The sequence below is a fragment of the Typopeltis vanoorti genome, chromosome 6 (assembly GCF_054136105.1).
Source record: "Typopeltis vanoorti isolate ZY-2024b chromosome 6, IOZ_Tvanoo_1.0, whole genome shotgun sequence".
NCBI lineage: Eukaryota > Metazoa > Arthropoda > Arachnida > Uropygi > Thelyphonidae > Typopeltis > Typopeltis vanoorti.
This window is the reverse complement of record NC_143554.1, coordinates 21,908,941-21,924,439: the sequence shown is the minus strand read 5'-3', so window position 1 is coordinate 21,924,439 and position 15,499 is coordinate 21,908,941. Positions and strand designations below refer to the sequence as shown.

The 15,499-nt window shown below is 34.8% G+C and overlaps 1 protein-coding gene across 4 annotated transcripts in view; it reads right to left on the bottom strand.

The window, feature by feature from the left end:
• The window catches only part of beta-PheRS (phenylalanine--tRNA ligase beta subunit), a 251,748-nt gene that overhangs the window by 225,486 nt on the left and 10,763 nt on the right, over window positions 1-15,499 (bottom strand). For 3 of the 4 annotated variants that reach the window (XR_016548477.1, XM_090394711.1, XM_090394713.1), the window contains exon 2: window positions 11,322-11,377. Coding sequence is in view for 3 of the 4 variants with exons in the window: in XM_090394711.1 (XP_090250837.1) it covers window positions 11,322-11,377 (56 nt within the window). In the remaining variant the exon portion in view is untranslated. The remainder of the gene's footprint in view (window positions 1-11,321; window positions 11,378-15,499) is intronic. The other variant, XM_090394712.1, reaches the window with a different exon arrangement.

Sequence of the window (15,499 nt, the reverse complement as noted above, 5' to 3'; positions counted from 1 at the left end):
ATGCTTGCAATTAGGATAATTTGCACAGATCTTCTCATTCAAGTTGTCAGACAATCAATGTAGTCTGTTTCCTTTTCAATAAAATATTTAATCTAGGATCTAAATATAATAATATGAATGCCTTATTCTCTAAAAGCTCTTTTTCTCTGATCTTCATAGCATCTGTGAGGGTGGTCTGAAATGTGAGGGTGCACTTGCAACTGACTGGCAACCCATTCCACTCATTCACAACTCTCTAAGCAAAAAATCTAGTCCTCACTTATCTACTAACCACACCTTTATTCAACTTCCAGGGATGGCTCCTTGTTCTGGTCCCTCTAACCAAGTGCTTAAACATTTCCTTGCATCTATCTATATGTAAAACCCTTTAAGCAACTTAAATGTTTCTATCATATCCCCTTTTTTTCTCATATCCACCAACTTCTCAAATCCACACACATTCAATTTATCATCATAGGTAACATTCCCCAGCCCACTCACCATCTTGGTTACTTACCTCTGAATCCTCTCCACTGCTTCCTCATCCCAAAGAAACCTAGCAAACCAGACTTGAGCACAGTAATCCAGATGTGGCATATCAAGGCCTTATACGACTTTTTATCTCTACTATGGCCCACTTTAGCAACCTTAGCAATATGTCCTCTAAAAATTCTCTGTCTATCACCACCTAAATCTCTAGTTTCATGTATTGCCTGGAATACAGTGGCATCGATGTGATACATGGTTTGTAATCTATTTATCCCAAAATGCATAACTTAGCATTTCTCGACATTAAACTAACACCCATTAACTTTTACCGACAGCCTATTTGAATTGTATTGCAAGCTCTTGCAATACAATTCAAATTTACTTGGTGGTGCTCAATGTATGCATGATATTCTGTTTGTTAAAAGTCCTGTGATAAGTTAATTGAAATGATTGGGAGTGACATGGAACTTTTTCACAATTCTTGAGAAAAGTTAAAAGAATTAAGATTAGCTTTGAAACCAGCTAAAAAAGGCTACCCTGCAGTTGCAAGCAGAATATTTAACAACCACTGATTTCTATAAAGTGTAGTTGCATTGCAAAGTGAAATGTTGAAAAATCAATCGATGTTGGCATGTAGCATTTTTCGAAGGTGGTCTGAAAAGTTCTCGACCTTAACCATAAATGGCAACGCTATTGGCAAGATTTTTTTTTTCTAAGTTGGTACATCTGTCATAAGCATCCATGTGAAATTGCAAGTCATTCTATCAAGTATTTTTTTTTATACAGCTGTGCGAAGCCAAAGTGTTGTCTGCATCCCTTGAAATGGATAAAATTGAGTGTCGTGCATTATAAAATTCTTTGTAAAAGAAGGTTTAACGCCAAAAGAAATTTATTTAAAGTTCACAAACATTTATAGGCACTCTTCTCCTTCGTTTTTGACAATTAAGAAATGAGCTGACAAGTTTAAACGTGGCCGTACTAGCCTTGAAGATGATCCATGTGAAAGATGTCCAAAAAAGTGTAACAACACCAGAAATCACTGATCAAGTGCACGATATGGGATTGGATGACTGGCAAGTCAAAGTGCATAAAATTGCTGAGACTATAGGCATTTCAAAAGAACGTGTAGGATACATTTTGCATGAAGAATTGCAAATGAAAAAGCTTTGCACAAGATGGGTGCTGCACGGATCAAAAACGCACTTGCATGAAAATCTCTGAACAGTGCTTGGAGTGTTTTAACAAAAATAAAACTTATTTTGTGCATTGATTTATTACTATGGATAAGACTTGGATTCACCAGTAAGACTTGGATTCACCAGTACACGCCAGAATCCAAACAGTGGACAGAAGCCGGTTGTTCAGCTCCAAAGAAGACAAGGTCTTGGCATCAGTGTTTTCGGATACTAAAGGCATTTTGTTTAGTAATTATCTTGAAAAGGATAAAACAATAACCGGGGAATATTATTCCGATCTTTTAACCAGACTAGACGAAAAAATTCGTGAGAAAAGACCCGATTTGCAGAAGAAAAAATCATCTTTCATCAGGACAATGCACCTGCCCACAAAGGTGCAATGGGAAAATTAAGGGATCTGCGCTATGAATTGTTGGAACATCCACCCTATTCCCCAGATTTGGCTCCTTCTGACTTCTATCTCTTCCCAAAACTAAAACTCTTCCTCACTGGTCATTGTTTTTCTTCGAATCAAGAGATGATTGCAGCTGTAGAGGGATATTTTGCAGATCTTACTGAGAAGCACTACAGGGATGGGATAATGGCACTGGAGCATCACTGGAATAAATGTATAAGTGTTAAGGGAGATTATGTGGAAAAATAAAATAATTTTGAAATTATAAATTCGTTTTTTCATTGTTAGGCCAAGAACTTTTCAGAACACCCATGTATTAACAGGTGCAACAAAAAGTGAAGAAACGATGCTGCCAGCTCAGTGGAGCAATGACCAATGAAGTACCTATAGAACAGACAGCGTAAACATTGCATCTGTGAGAAAGGTTGATGTGAATCTGTAAGAGAGGGATTACCTAGGAGCTGAATTGATCTCTTCTGGAGAGCATCAAGAATTTTTAAAGAAGTTTTAGGTGCTTTCCCCCCAAATAGGTGAAAGTATTCTAAGCATGAGCAGATTTGGGATTTGTATATAGTTAAGAGCTGGCTGGATGTAAAACTTCAATGAAAGGGAATGCTTAGATTTTTGGATGTTGAGGAAGCTATTGATGTAATGAGTTTGTGCCAGCAGAGACTGAACGTGAATGTTAGTCCAAGCAAAGAAATCTGATCTTGTGTGGTTATTTGTGTATTACTGAGCATAAGAGAATCTGGGCTGAGATTTCTTTTGCAAGAGAAGACTGGTATTAAATGTTACCAGATTATCCTCATCCTCTCTAAAGGATAATATACTTCAATGTTTAAGGCACTAGTTGTAGAATTTCTTGATACTTGGGATAACTGCACACTGCATGGTTTGTCAAATGAGTAGAATGGATAGTACTATTGTCTTCAAAGCAGCAGATAGGATTAGTGGTGAGTGAGAGTAGGTTGTTTATGTACATGAAAAAGAGGGTAGGTGACAGAGCTCTGAGATACTTCTGCATTGGTGGTGAAGCTTGAAGAGAGGAAGCCATTGACCATTATTACATGCAATGAATGACCAGAGATAGCAACCCAATTACAAAGAGTGGCAGGTAGACCAAAGGATTGCTGTTTGTTTAGCAGGCATCGAGACAGGATCAAAAGCTCTGGAAATGTCATGAGCTATAGCACGTGACATTCCAGTGATAATTACGTATTCAGTGGTGGGTGATGTAAACTAAAAGGTTAGCTGTGGATCTTGAATGGGAAGAATCAATAGTGGTGGTGGACCTCTAGGTAGTAAAGAAGTGGGACAATGATGACTTTCTCCATTATTTTGGAGACAATTGATGTGATAGCAACTGGTCAGTAGTTTGACAGTAGACTTCTATCTTACTTTTATGGAATAGGCTGGATATGCGATTACATCCACATGATGGGATAAGTACCATCTAAGAATAATAGATTGTAGAGGCGATATAAGGCAGTTTTTAACTCTGGAGAACAATGTTTGAGAACAGCTTGAGAGATGCTGTCAAGAGAAGGAGATTTTCAGTATCCAAGTTATTTAGTAATTTTCTGTATTTTTGGTGAGAAATTACAGGAGACATACAGTGCTCAGATTCCAGTATGGTAATAGGCAATTTCCCTTAGTCACCCATGCAAGAGTTTGAGGAAATGAACAATGATAAGAGGCCAGCTTTAACTTGGGGTGAAGTAACAGTGGTGCCATCAGGATGATAGAAAGGTGGAAGTGCAGGCATGTAGAAGTTGCATCCAACTGTAAGGGATTAGAGGGCACGACATCCAGTGGGGCAGGAGGCATGCTTTCTGCTGTGGGCCTTTATGAAATCAGATTTAGATCTGCTAATGAATGTTTTGTATTTTCTGCATGCTTTGGTATAGGCAAAGAATGAAGCTGGAGTTCTTGAAGAGAACCACCTGTGGTAAGTTACATTTTTTTTTCTTGAATGTTCTGATACACTTTGTTGAATCAAGGCTCGGAAAGTGGACAACGATTCTGGACAGAAAAGGGGAATGAAAGCCTCTGTGCTAATGAGGGTAATTTCTGCAACTTGCTTGGAGATTGGATGAGCTGAAGCATAGTCAGACTAAGAAAAGGAGAAGTAGAAGTTCCAGAGGTCATCCCATTTGGCACCTTTGTAGTGCCAGAGGAAATGAGATCAGAGTTGCTTGAAGAAAAGCATTCTTCAGGAGGAGAATGCGTAAGATTGTGATCTGAGTTGACCTGTATGGTGTATTTGGAGAGAGAAACTGGTTAAAAAGAGATCCTAGGTATTGGGTGCATGAAGAGAGTTATCAGGATTTCATGTAGGTATGCGAACAATTTGAGTTAGGTCAATTTGTATGACAAAGATTTCCACATTTAGAGAGATAGATTCCGGTATTGAGACGACATGTTTATTAAATACGAACAGCATACCTGAAAACCCGACAAGTTTTGTAAGTAAGTTGTATGGCTTGCATCATCAGGGGCATAGGTGTATAAAAAGTTAAACACAACTAATAAAGATTAAATTTAGTTGATTAGATGTTTCTAACTGTAACATTGAAAAAAATTTAAACATTCGTTACTGAATGTTTGTTGGAACATTATTATTTGTTGTCACGTTCTGTGCTTCATATGTGTTATGTCCACGATCTGAGGAAGTGAAATTTTTTATGAATGCCGACCACGCTTGGTGTAATATCAAACCTTCGTTTTTGTTGCACTGTGTAGGAATTCTAAGAATCTGGCCTACGTAACAAATGCCACAAGAACAATAGATTTTATAGATTACTGGTTTTTTTATGGGATGGTGTGAGGTTTCAGTGGATGTAGGAATCTTGATATGTTTTCTAAAGGGAAAAAAGTTACTTTTAAGTTGTACTTGTGAAGCAATGTTCCTAATCTGTCTGTGATATTTTTGATGTATGGTAGTGAGATTGCATTCTTGAAATCTTGTTTTTCTACTTTGGCTGTGGGAAATGTGTTCAGGATTTTCTTGAATGTTTTTGGGTCAAATCCATTATGTGTGAAGCTCTGTGTTCATCATCATCAACTTCCTGCCTTGTACCCTGAAGGAGTGTACAGGATATGATAGTCCTACATGAAAAATTTACATCATTACTAACTTCCTATCTACAATTTTCCTCCAAATCAGTCTGTTACTTGTCAAGACTCCAACTTTACCAGATCTTATATTTCAATCATCTGAGGAACTTTGTACCGTATCAATCCACCAATATCTTGGTCTTTCTCTGGGAAGTTTTCCGGCCAACTTGGCAGAGAACACTTGTTTTGCTAATCTTTCCTCGCCCATTCTGTTTAAACGACCATACCACCTGAGATTAGCTCTGCTAAAGCATTCCTGGATGCCGACAATGTCAAGTTCTTTCCTAATATTGTTGTTTTTAATATGATATTGCCATTGATCCATCAGTTCATGCCCCTAATCTTTCTCAGGACTCTCGTATCTGCAGTCTCTAGTCTTTGGTCACGTGTTTTACTTCTGACCCAGCTCTCAGATCCATAAGTTAAAACTGGTTTGAACACTGTCTTGTATACGGCTAATTTAGTGTTCCGACTAATATCTCTCTTATTCCATATGAATTTATTCAATTGACTTCCTACCATACCAACTTTGTTGATTCTGTTGTCTATTTCTATATTTAATTTACCATCTTCACTAAAAATCGTACCTAAGTAGCTGAAATGTTTTACTTGTTCCACAGGTTCTCCATTCACAACACAGTTGATATTTTCAATAATTCTGCCAATTTTCATTGTCTTTGTCTTTTTATTACTGATCTTCATACCACATCTATTACAACAGTTATTCAATTTAGTCAGGGAATCTTGCAGACTTGTAGCGGATTTTATTTGGAAGTATAACATCATCCGCATAAAACAAAGAGCTGACATTAACATCTCCAATTTTGATATCATGTTTAATAGCACTTTCCTAAATAATGTGATCCATATAGATAATGAATAACAGAGGGGATAATGTACATACTTGTCTCACACCAGATTTAACATTAAACCATCTTCCTGTACTTCCTTCAATTCTAACTGCTGACTTACAACTCAAATACAGACTAAGTATTGCTTGATATAATGACCGATTGACACCATATAATTGTAGCGTATTAAATAGCTTCTCTCTTGGCACCTTGTCATATGCATTTTTTCCAAATCGACAAAACTTAAATACAGATCTTTGTTATATTCCCATGATTTCTCCACTATTTATCGTAAAGTGAAGATCTGATCCTGACAGCCTCTATTTGATCTGAATCCAGTTTGTTCTTCACCAAGCTTTTCTTCCACAATTCTTCTCAACCGTTTCTCAAGTATACTTGCATATATCTTACCAGGAACACTCAGTAGGGATATACCTCTGTAATTCTCACATTGAGTTTTATTTCCCTTTTTATATATGGGTACTATGAGAGCTCTACTCCAATCATCGGGAATTCGTCCCTCTGTCCAGGCATTCTGAACTATGCAGTGCAGCCACTGTAAGACTTTTATACCACCATACTTGCATTTCTGGTTGAATATCATCTGCTCCTGCAGCCTTTACACATTTCAAGCCTATGATGGCTTTTTCTACTTCAAGTATGGATATGTATTCCTGACTGCATGCCTGGTCAGTGTTTTTTTTTTTACCACTCTGCTGTCATCACTGCTTGTTTCATTTAGCAGTTTTTCAAAGTAATTACTCCATACTTTAAGGATATCTTTTTCTCCCATTTTTCATGTTACCTTTATCATCTCTAACTCCTTTTACAGCACTCTTTCCTCCATTCCTAAGCTTCTTCAACAACCTCCAGAATATTTTGCCACCTTCTTGATATTTATTTTCTATATTCTTGCCAAAGTCCTCACATGACTTTTGTTTAGCTAGTTTTACACACTGTTTAGCTTTCTTACATTTGTCTCTGTATTCTGTAAGAGTAAAAGCTGACTTATTTGCCAGGAACTTTTGATATGCTTTCTTCTTTTCCTTCACCGCTTCTTTAACTTCCTGTGTCCACCATGGAGTTCTAATTTTTCTATCCTTGCAGACAACCTCACCACATGCCTCTCTGGCAGAATCAATCAATGTTTTCTTCAAGGCTTGCCACAGAATCTCCAAGGTTTGGTTCCTGTTCTCAAACCCTTTCATTTTTTCTTCAATAATCTTTGTCTATTTTAGTCTACAGTTCACATCTGATAGCTGCTCAACTTTTATTCGCTTTAAAACTTTCTTACGTGCCATTCTTTTCAATATTAAATTCAATTTTATCCTGCTGAAGACTAAATAGTGATCACTTCCAATTTCAAATCCTCTGTACACTCTGGTGTCACCAGGGAGAAAACATCACCATCAATAATAACATAGTCAATGAGACTTTTCTTATTCCTAGTCTCTTCTCTACATGTGAATTTGTGCACATTTTTTTTATGTTGGAACATGGTGTTAGTAATAACCAGTCCATGTCCTGAGCAGAAATTCAACAGGTATTTGCTATTATTATTATTATTAGCTTTGCTCTTTTCTCCAAATTCTCCCAAAACATTTTTGTATGTCTGACAATCACTTCCTACTCTGCTATTTAGATCCCCAACAGGGACCAACTTTTCCTTTTTCATTGTGTCAGTAGCTTTCTCTGAAGCCTCAAAAAATTCCTCTACTTCTACCATAGGAACCTTCTGTGGGACCATAGGCACAAATAAGTCTCATTGTCCAGTTACCCATTCTGATATTTGCCGAAATCACTCTACTTGACACTGCCTGCCATTCAAGAAGATGAGCCTTGTATTTTGTGTTGAATACAATGGCTACTCCTTCTTTTACTTGACTGTCATTGCCTGAATATAACATTTTGTATTTATTGCTCAGAAAGATCTCACCAGTTTTTGTCTTTTTTGTTTGGGTCGCCCCTATTATGTCGATCTGGTACTTATCCAATTCCTCAGCTAGTTCCATTTCTTTGCCATTCAGGCTTCTTAGTTGATCTTTAACTCTGGTAATGTTGAGTTGGGGTGTGTTTTCAGATTTGTTCCAGTAGCTGACTTTTCGCTGTTCGCACTGGTTCCCTGGCAAAAACAACAGGGGCCTTGTTTAACCGGGCGACGCCCCAGCCGGCATGAAATTTTGTCATGTTGTACCATCATTTTGTATTTTGGTTTAACCAATAAGAATACAATTTGGTCGGCTAAATCCCAAATTGCCAGCCCATCCTCGTTCATTCAGTATCCAGATAGATACCAAACAGGGTGCACCACGAGAAAGTGAGGATTGGACATTAGGTCAAAAGCCCTGGTCGGTTCTCTACATTCCTTTAAAGGCTATGGGGAAGTCTCCTCTCAGTTTTACAGCTTTGGCCCCAAAGCACCCCTGTGTTAAGTAGTGTAATTCCTAATTTCACTTTTTTTCCGTGCTGGATATCTTATATGCTCTGTCTTTCAAGGTTTTTATTATACGTATTTTTTGTGAGGGTGGTGGTGTGAGGCTGCATTAAGCAATCTTCTTGTAGTTGTCGATTTTCTGTAAATGGAAAAGGTAAAACTTTTTTCTTCTTCATTTTTTTCTATGAGGATATCCCGAAAAGGTAATTTTTTTCGCTCTTCTATTTCCAAAGTGAATTTTATATTTGGGTGTATTCTTTTAAGATATTCTTTAAAAACAATTAATTCATTTATCATTCCTGGCCAGATGACAAAAATGTCATCCACATACCTTAACCATCTCTTGGGTTTCTTTTGATAGTTTTTTATAGCATTAGTTTTCAAGATTTCAAGAATGCAATCTCACTACCATACATCAAAAATGCCACAGACAGATTAGCAACATTGCTCCGCAAGTACAATTTAAAAGTAGTTTTTCTCCCTTTAGAAAAAATATCACAATTCCTACATCCACCAAAACCTTCGCACTATCCCATAAAAAAACCAGGGGTCTATCAAATCTATTGTTCTTGTGGCATTTGTTACGTAAGCCAGACAGAAAGGTCAGAAGAAATCCATATGGCAGAACATAAAAAAGACGTCGAAAAAAGAAGAGAACACAAATCGGGCCTAGCTTTCCACACAACTTCCACTTGCCACAAAGTTCTTTGGGAAAAAACGATTATGTCATATATTAATAAAAACTGTTTCTCAAGGAAATTCAAAGAAGTGGCAAAAATGCTTAGAATTCCTACACAGTGCAACAAAAACCAAGGTTTGATATTACACCAAGTGTGGTCAGCATTCAAAAAAAATCTCACTTCCTCAGATCTCGGACATAAAACAGACGAAGTGCAGAATGTGACAACAAATAACAATGTTCCCACAAACATTCGATAATGAATGTTTCAATTTTTTTCAATGTTACAGAGTTAGAAACATCTAATGGACTAAATTTCTTTGTTAATTGTGTTCAACTTTTTATACACCAATGCCCCTGATGATGTAAGTCACACGACTTACAAAACATGTCAGGTTTTCGCGTATCCTGTTCGTATTTAATAAACATATGGTCTCAATACTGGAATCTATCTCTCGAATTACTGAACCACAGAAACCTTTGCACACATTTCCACATCTCATTCAGCTCGGTCAGTGGTGTTTGAAAGGGGAAGTTGGTTGGAATTACGGGCAAAGGTCACCTAGGAAGACGATCTCACTATTTGGATGACTGCAGATGGTTGAGTTTCATGGAGAGGGAATGTGATGTCTGAGTAGTTATTAGACATTGCAGAAAAATAAATGTAACAGATAAATATTAGTAAAGAGGACAAGGAAACCTTGACCCAGAGAAGGTTGAAAGAAGGGGATTCTAAATTAGCCACTCTCTGACATGCAATGTCTGATCTAACAAAAAGCACAGATATACCCTTGTTGCAAAAGGAATTGTGAAGTGTCATCTGGACATTGGAGGTGGGTAGTAGTGGATGTAGATGCTATTTGGGTTTTTGTCAAGAGTAGGTGGTCTGGTCTGGATGACTGTTAGTGAGTACTGCCATAGATGTTAGTGAAGTGGATGTGAAAGTGAGTTTTCAACGAGGAGATTCTAGCATGGTTTGTCTGTGGCGATTGGTTATAAATTGTTTAGTTTATAACCAATTTCTCTTATAAACTGTTTAGTTTATAAGAGAGATTCCTTCTTGTCGCAGTCATTGTTTATTAAGTTCATCAGATTGTTCACGGTTAAATGGAAGGACAGAGTGGGGACATGCAGTGAGAGGAGATACTCTTGCACCTGACATTCATACAGAGATAGTCTCCTTGCCATAAATATGGTTTACATCACATAACTGTAGAGTTTTAAAAGCTTTTTTCCTTGGCTCTCTGTTGGATGCATTTTGCAAATCTACAAACGTAAGCATAGATTCCATGATTCCTTAGCTGTTTGTCATAAACCGGAATTCTGATTCTCTCAAGAATCAGAATTCTGAAGTACACTTATCTGGAACACTCAATAGGGAAATTTCTTTATTATTCTTATATTTGGTTTTAATTCCTTTTCCAGAAATTCAATCTGATGACCAGACTCGAATTATGCAGTTCTCATTTAATTTCTCTCTAGCAGAAATGGTTCATATACTGTTTTCATCATTTCATTTCCTTCTTATTTCATACTCCCTAGTTTCTTATACTTTTGTAAATTAGTTTCTCCTTTTTTTTCTCTCATTGCATTATGTCTTTATTCCAGTTTTCCACCTGGAACCAGAGCTGTTATGAAACAGCTCTGGTTCCAAGTAACTAGATGTGATGCAATAACTCTATGAGTATCATTAAAGTGCAACGTGAATGCAATAACTCTGCTAATCTGGTTGTCCAGATGAATGTTATTTCTGCTCTTCTACCAAAAGACTGAAAGTTTGAATACCACTATGGTATTGTGAAAAACTTAAGTACTGATAATTTTCATTGTCCAATGTGATGACACAATTACCTAGTTTACTGGAAACCAAAAGAGAACTGAAAAATTTCCATATTTGATTTCCAAAAAAGATTTACAGATTATCTAATCCTTAATTCACTGTACCAATTTATTATATTTAATGCTATATTTATGGATGGGATTGACCTAAAAAACAGCTTTTAAATATGCTAAAAAACTAAAAGACTGAGGAAAATGAGCTAATTTACACAAATTTATATATTGTTTAAATGCCATTCATTTAAAAGAATGAAAATCAGCATGCATATTCTGAAATGAATTTTAAAAAAAAATTTAAATATTGCTGAAAAAAAAATTACATGTGTAACAGATATAAACATACCACCTCATCCAATTCAAGTCCAAACTGAAAACACAAATCACTGAATTCATCTTCCGCTATAATTATCAAAATGAAATTCGTATTAGTCATATACAAAATAAAATTAATAATGAAATATATAAAAATTATTCCAAATTGAACTAAATTTGTAATTTAATTTGAATAAAAGGGTAAAAAAGTAAGAGAATGAGTGGGAGAATAGTAAGAGCATGGAATGCATTGCTTGAGAAGGTGGTGAAAGTGCAAATGGTGAATAAGTTTAAGGAGTATATGATAAACTATGTATTTATTGGTGTTCACCTTCCACAATGAGTCTTGTGATTGCATGGAGGTCAAAAAATGTCTCATCACGTATAATATAACAATTCAGTTATCTCACAGTCAGGGCAGTGTCTTGCAGTTGTGCAGATTGTGCACTGCACAAGGGCGCTTGAAGATAGGGGGTGCCATTTCACCACAGGAAATAATAAAAAAAATATATAAATTTTCTTATTCTTGAATTATATCGTACTATATAAATTACACAATTACAATTAGATGCAATAAAAATGAAATTTTAAATCGGTCAAATTATTATGAATTCTTAATAATCTAACAACATTTTTAACTTAATACATCACCAGTTTTATTATAATTTGTTTAAAGTGAAACGTTATCAATATTACCACAGATTTTATTCCACAAAGCATCAACTCATCAAAAATTTTATAAATATTCTCGATTGTTATTATATTTTTAGTGGAAATTGTTAGTTTAAAACAGACCGTGAATTCATTCTTATGCTGTGCTTTGCCCAGTACCGTCGACAGGATGTAGCATAGAGGCAGCCTGCCTCATGGCGCTGCTTAATAAGGGTTCAGCCGTATTACGGCAACAAGATATTTTACAAATATACAGCGTAGTTTACCAAATAAAAAAGACACCATTTCCCATTGACAGTTAAATATGCTTATTATATTTTATTAATAAAAAAAATTAGTCATACATACTACAACTAAACATTTTAGAATCCACTTATTAGATAGTTAAGGAAACAACCCATAAAGTATCATACGATGTGAATTTCATAAACTTTTATAGTCTATATATATATATATATATTAAATTATATTATGCATAAATTCTCCTACTGAAATTGCGAGTCACTATCGCCCTGAATTTCACATTGGAGTGATAACTCATTCTCTGCAGTAAACAATACGCCATCCTCAACAGCCATTATACTGCAGAAACACAAAAACCAATTAGTTTTATCATGTCACTGGATAAGGTTCACAGACATTTGCAGACTGTGTAATTATTTCTCAACAAACAGTGCAATTACAGACAATTGGGAATATAAACACTAACGAATGAATCACATCTTCCCTCCAACAGAAATTGCTATATACACTCAAGCAAACCACATGTTGCAGGTGCAACATATGGTTTTGCTTGACACTACCCTCGTCATGAACATGTTAAAACTAAGAAATATATAGTGAATGCATTTCAGATATTATGGAAATCATTTAAGAGAATTAGCATTTCAATTCAATTGTCAACTTGTTTTGTTTGGGTCACACGATCTTTTGTTAATACCTCACCAATCATATGCACTTCTTAATTGTTGCTTTTTCTCTACTGGCCTACAATCGCACATCTTTCACTTCTCGTTAGTAATTTGTCAAGGATTGTTTATTACGCATCTCAAGTCTTAAATTACTGGTAATTTTTGCTTGATATAATGGGAAAGAAGTGGACTCTTTTGGGTAGATAACTTTGATTGCACACAAGGAAACTGCTCTCGAGGACAGAAGAAGTGATGGAGAATAGAAGCTTCTTGGTAAGTCATACCCATTTTCAGTTTTTTTTTCTGAAAACTTTAGTTTCCGAAAATCCCCGCATATATCTCGCAACACGATTTTTTAGATTTAATTTTGGGAAAAAAGTGCGAGTTATAGTCAAGTAAATGTAGTAATTTTTTAAGCTTTCAAATTGTTAAGTATGGATCATTCGTTAAAGACTGGATTTATAAAACGCACAAAAGAGAGCAATATAGCAGATATAGAAATAAGCAATTTCACTCCTCTCATTGATGATAAATTTATATTAAGTAAAAATGTATAGTATCTTTATAAATTTTGTTCTATTAAAAATAAATCATTTTTGTTTAAATGTACACCTAAATTCAAATAAAATAGACATTTACAATGAAATATATTTTTATTTATTATTATTATTCTGATAAGTGTATTTTGAAAAGGTACTTGGTAATAATGAAAATTAAAGAAGGGGTACACGGATATCTGAAGTTTCAGAAACACTGATCTATCCAAAAATATTTAGTCTGAAACATAGGCATATATTACGATGTTCGTTTTCTTAAATTTCGCTTCGAATTTCGATAGACGAAATAGCATCTATCCAAATATGCACTTACATTTTTTTCAGCGTCATTTCAATTTTGAATATGAAACATATTGAGTGTATTCTGTATTGAAGTGACCGATTTTAATTGTGTACTTATTTTTGGATTTTTGATAGACAAATAAAATTTTAAAGATAATAGTTTATAAATTATAAACATATTAATCAGCTGAGGGACCATAGCTAAAAATCCGGTATATATGCAGGGTAGACTATCGGCACGTCAGGCTGATGCAGCTTGAATTAAATTAATAAACATAGGTTATTTATGAGCTATAAAACTCTTTAGATGATCTAAGTTTGTTTACACATACTGTAATTGGCCCTTTCTTGATACTTTTTTGGTGTATTTTTGCATCATTTCAGTTTGTGCATTACAGTAACAGTGTTACTGTGCAGTTGCCTTTTGTTTTATAAAATATATTTATTGTTGTTTAGCAACTTTTTTGTGAATTTCAATTATTATTCACGTAAAGTAAATACATCTATTATATTTTTGCTAAGTTTGAAAATCAGTTAAATTGTTTCATTTTAATTAATTATCTTATTTTGAAAACAAAAGATTTTTGTTATTTTGGATAGACGTCTAGAAAATAAATAATTTTCAATAAGAGATTTATTTATATACTTGTTCTTGTTCTGGTTGGAAGACATTGGAGTCCTTTTACTAATTTTTTTAATAAATAATTTTAATATTCTAGAAATTTCTTAATTATTAAACAATTACCAGAATGTAAAAAATATTAAATAAATATCACTGAGAAATCAATAAGTGGCTAATATTTCTACATGTTAATTTTCAAAAAATACCTAAAATGTAAGCATATTTATTATTTAAAACATCTGAAAAATCAAATTCTGTAATTAAAAAAAAATAGTCTTGGGCCATTCACCTTAAAAATAATAGTCAGTTAAGAGGCTAAAAAATAAGTTGAAGGGAAAATTTCAGAAATTATTATTTATTTTGGTGGACAACTTTTAACGCTCTTCTTATTTTAAACTCCAACCAAGTGTGTTAACCCTTAGATATTGGAAAAAAACCAAAGAAGTTATCTAGTGCACAAAACAGAAAAATACAATTGCAGCGAGTACAACTGGAACATAAACTGGCTGGATCGCTGAATAAATTTTTAACTTCAGGACCACATAAAAAACGAAGAACAGAAAGTTCTGATGAAGAAAGTACTCCGTGTAGCTCTACTCCAGAAAAAGAGAGGACACAAGGTAACTATGAAGAAACAAATGTTACATGCAAAAATGAAACTGGACTGTCTACAGAAGTTGCAGCAGAAGAAATATTGGATTCCGATTCAGCGAAACACGAAATTTCAAATTTTACTTTAAATTTTAATGTTAATGATCCAGGTACTTGGCTGAATCATATAACTACCAAAGTTAGAGACTGTTTAGTTGAGCATTGCCAGCGTCAAGTAGTTAATAAAGAATTTCCCAAAGATGAATCTGGCTGCAAGTTTTCCAATTCATACTATTATCGAACTATAGCAAATGGAGAAAAATTTTTACGAAGTTATTTAGTTTATTCAGAATCACGAAATTCGGTTTTCTGTTATTATTGCAAAATTGGTAGTCAAAATTCCCAACTTACTAACGAATACGGTTGTAATGATTGCCAACATTTAAGTCATATACTAAAAATACATGAGACAAGTTCCGCACACGTTAAAAACCATTCAAACTACAGCGAACTTAAAATGTCGTTGATTAAGAAATGCACTATTGATTGACCACAACAAAGATTATACGAAACT